At 41.0% G+C, this 2,994-nt stretch overlaps 1 protein-coding gene across 1 annotated transcript; it reads right to left on the bottom strand.

Moving 5' to 3' along the window:
- Positions 1 to 221: 221 nt before the first annotated feature.
- LOC148049950 (vomeronasal type-2 receptor 26-like) lies at positions 222 to 1,181 on the bottom strand. The gene has a single exon (XM_087705725.1). The coding sequence runs from the start codon at positions 1,179 to 1,181 to the stop codon at positions 222 to 224; it is 960 nt and encodes a 319-aa protein (XP_087561851.1).
- Positions 1,182 to 2,994: the final 1,813 nt, after the last annotated feature.

Genomic DNA, 2,994 nt, shown 5'->3' with positions numbered 1-2,994 from the left:
ACTTAATAAGTTTATTTTCAGATTGATTATGGGGACTCACTTGGGACAATAGTTATTAATGAAAAATGGAAAAGTGTGTGATTGTTGCTGATTAACAGATATGTTGTGATTAGTCACATCATTTGATTGCCAAAGCCCTCACTCATTTCTCTACTTTTAAGAAATCAGATCAAATACAAAAATGTCCTAAACTGACAACAAAAGTTCCCAATCTATGCATGTCAGAGGTTCTTCTGCCTCATTATATTCTCTCTACAATTCAGATTGGGCCTCAGTAGGATAATGTAGCATTTTGGGGAAAAGATACAACCCAAGAGACCAGCCCCTGAGGTTAAGATAGAGAAGATCTCCACGGCCACCATGGACTTCCCTTTGGTGCTCAGGTAGGTGGGAAGGAAGGTGATCCAAACACTGCAAAAGACCAACATGCTGAAAGTAATAAACTTGGCTTCATTGAAGCTGTCTGGCAATTTCCTAGCCAAAAAGGCCACTGTGAAACTGATGAGGGCCAGGAAACCCAAGTAGACAAGGACAGTATAAAACATTGAAGCTGAGCCTTCCTTGCATTCCAAAATGGTTTCTTTTACCAAAGAATGGAAGTCCATGTTAGGAAATGGGGGTGAGGTTACCAGCCAGATGGCACAAAGAAGTACTTGGACTACGGGACAGGCTAAGACAATGGAGTTGGTCAGGGGTTTTCCTAAGAAATTCCTTGCCCTGTTCCCTGGTTTGGTGGCCATGAAGGCTAGAACCACCATGACAGTTTTTGCCAGCACAGAGGAAACTGCAAGGGAAAAGAGAATGGCAAAGGAAGTTTGTTGGAAGAGACAGGTGAGCTTCCCAGGTCTACCAATAAAGAGGAAGGAGCAGAGGAAGCAGAGCAGGAGGGAGACCAGGAGGATGTATGTGAGATCTCGGTTGTTGGCCTTGACGATTGGTGTGTCCTGATACTTTAAAAATATTATCAGGACCATAGATGTGATCACAGAAAAAAAGAGAGCAAGAATAGCTAAAGTGTATCCCAGGGTGTCTTCATAGGAAAGGAAGTGGATCTTCTTGGCAATGCAGTGGTCCTTGTCCTTATTAGGATATTGGTCTTCTGGGCAGGAGTCACAATGAGTGGCATCTGAAATCAAGATAAAATGAATGTACTTAGTCTTGTCTAAGGATTTCAGGAGCATCTGCCATGATCACTATCTCATCTTCAAGGGAAATATGAATGTCCCACTGAGCACTAATACTAATACTAATACTACTAATACAATCCTTGGTTGTGTAAACAGAGGCATAGAATCAAAATAACATGAACTAGTGGTATATTCTTTTATAAAACCTTAGTAAGGCCACACTTAGAATGGTATAGGGTTTCCTGCCTGAGCAGGGGGTTGAATTAGAAGACATCCAATGTCCCTTCCAACTCTGTTATTCTATTCTATTCTATCCCATTCCATTCCATCCAGTTTGGGTCACTATATTAGAAAAAAGATGTTGATACTTTGGAAAAAGTTCAGAGAAGAGCAACTGAAATGATTAAAGGCCTGGTGACTAAACCATATGAAGAACAGTTGCAGGATTTGGATATGGCTAGTTAGGGGAAAGGACTAGAGGTGACATGATAGTAGTATTCCAATATTTGAGGGGCTGCCACAAAGAAGAGGGGGTCAACTAGTTTTGCAAAGCACCAGAAGGCAAGATGAGAAACAATGGAGGGAAACGTATCCCGAAGAGAAGCAACCTGGAATTAAGGAGAAACTTCCTAACAGTGAGAACAATCTATCAGTGGAACTGCTTGCCTTCAGACATTGTGAGTGCTTCATCACTGGAGGTTTTTAAGAATCTATTGGACCATTGTCTGAAATGGTAAAGGGTATCCTGCTTGATCAAGGGGTTGGACTAGAAGACCTCCAAGTTCTCCAAGGTCCCTTCCAGCTCTACTCTGAATTGAATTGAGCACTTTATAGGCATCACAAATAGAAAATCCTCCTCCAATAATGATAAACCTGGGGATAAATCAGCCATAGACAAGTGGAATAAAGGCTAGTCATTGGGAATTTCCATGACTAATGTAGCCTTCAATGTGAGAGAAATTACGAATTTCCTCACTTTACACTAGAACCGACAGAAGACTGATAAACCTATCTCTCAGGAATCCTGCTATATTGTGTGTGTGTGTACATGAACTATTTGTGTGCATTGTGGAGATTACAAAATGAGAAAGAAGGACATAGAAATGTACACTGAGTATTCAGAGAGGGAATCTACATGTGAAATGTGTTCTACCTGTCTGGTTAGAAATGGTCCCTTCTGAGCAAGGATCACATTGGTAGCAGCAAACTGGCTTGCCCTCTGGAACTCTTCTCCTCTCTCCTGCATGGCACCTCTTCCTGCCACACCTGGCAAAGGGCATCTTCTAAAAGAGAAAAGAGAAGTAGATGATATGACATAAGCAACGAACATGCTTCCTTTATGTCTATGGAGATTCTTAGTCATCCAGGTCATAGTTGTACCAAAGGTGTTTTTTCAAAAGGCAACTGGACTCATCCAGCTGAAGAAGCTTCTTGGATGAGAAGTGAAATGTCTTCGAAGAAGGATAAGAAAGTCCAGTTGCCTCTTGAAAAAGTACCATTGGAATACTTCATTTATTCCTTCCCATATTCCTGTTTCCATCTCCCGAATAACTTCCAATGAAATGATTCACCATGGTCTACCAGAAATCACAAAAAGCTCACGGATGATTTAGGACAGTCCATTCCCAACCCACCAATGAATTCTGGAGATTGGAAGTGAGACTTTGGCATGCTAAGGAAAGCTTGTGACAGTGAGCTACAGTTTTTCTAAAACAAAGAATCATACAGGTCTGACTAAATAAAAATGATCCATAGATCATTCTATGATCCATAGAAATCACTGTCATCTTGACTAATTCCCTCTGAGTTTCAGAGGTTTTTCTCAATACTGAGCTTTTCAGATGTTGTCCTCAAATATGGTACATGC

This window comes from Thamnophis sirtalis, unplaced genomic scaffold, assembly GCF_051295495.1.
Source record: "Thamnophis sirtalis isolate CommonGarterSnake01/CBP01778 unplaced genomic scaffold, rThaSir2_p1.2 scaffold_1, whole genome shotgun sequence".
In the NCBI taxonomy this organism is placed as follows: Eukaryota; Metazoa; Chordata; class Lepidosauria; order Squamata; family Natricidae; genus Thamnophis; species Thamnophis sirtalis.
The sequence above is the reverse complement of the archived record's forward strand: the minus strand, read 5'-3'. Positions and strand labels throughout refer to the sequence as shown.

What these genes read in the sequence shown, in the direction of transcription:
- LOC148049950 (XM_087705725.1), bottom strand. Translation starts at nt 1,181, where the DNA reads ATGCTCCTGAAATCCTTAGACAAGACTAAGTACATTCATTTTATCTTG.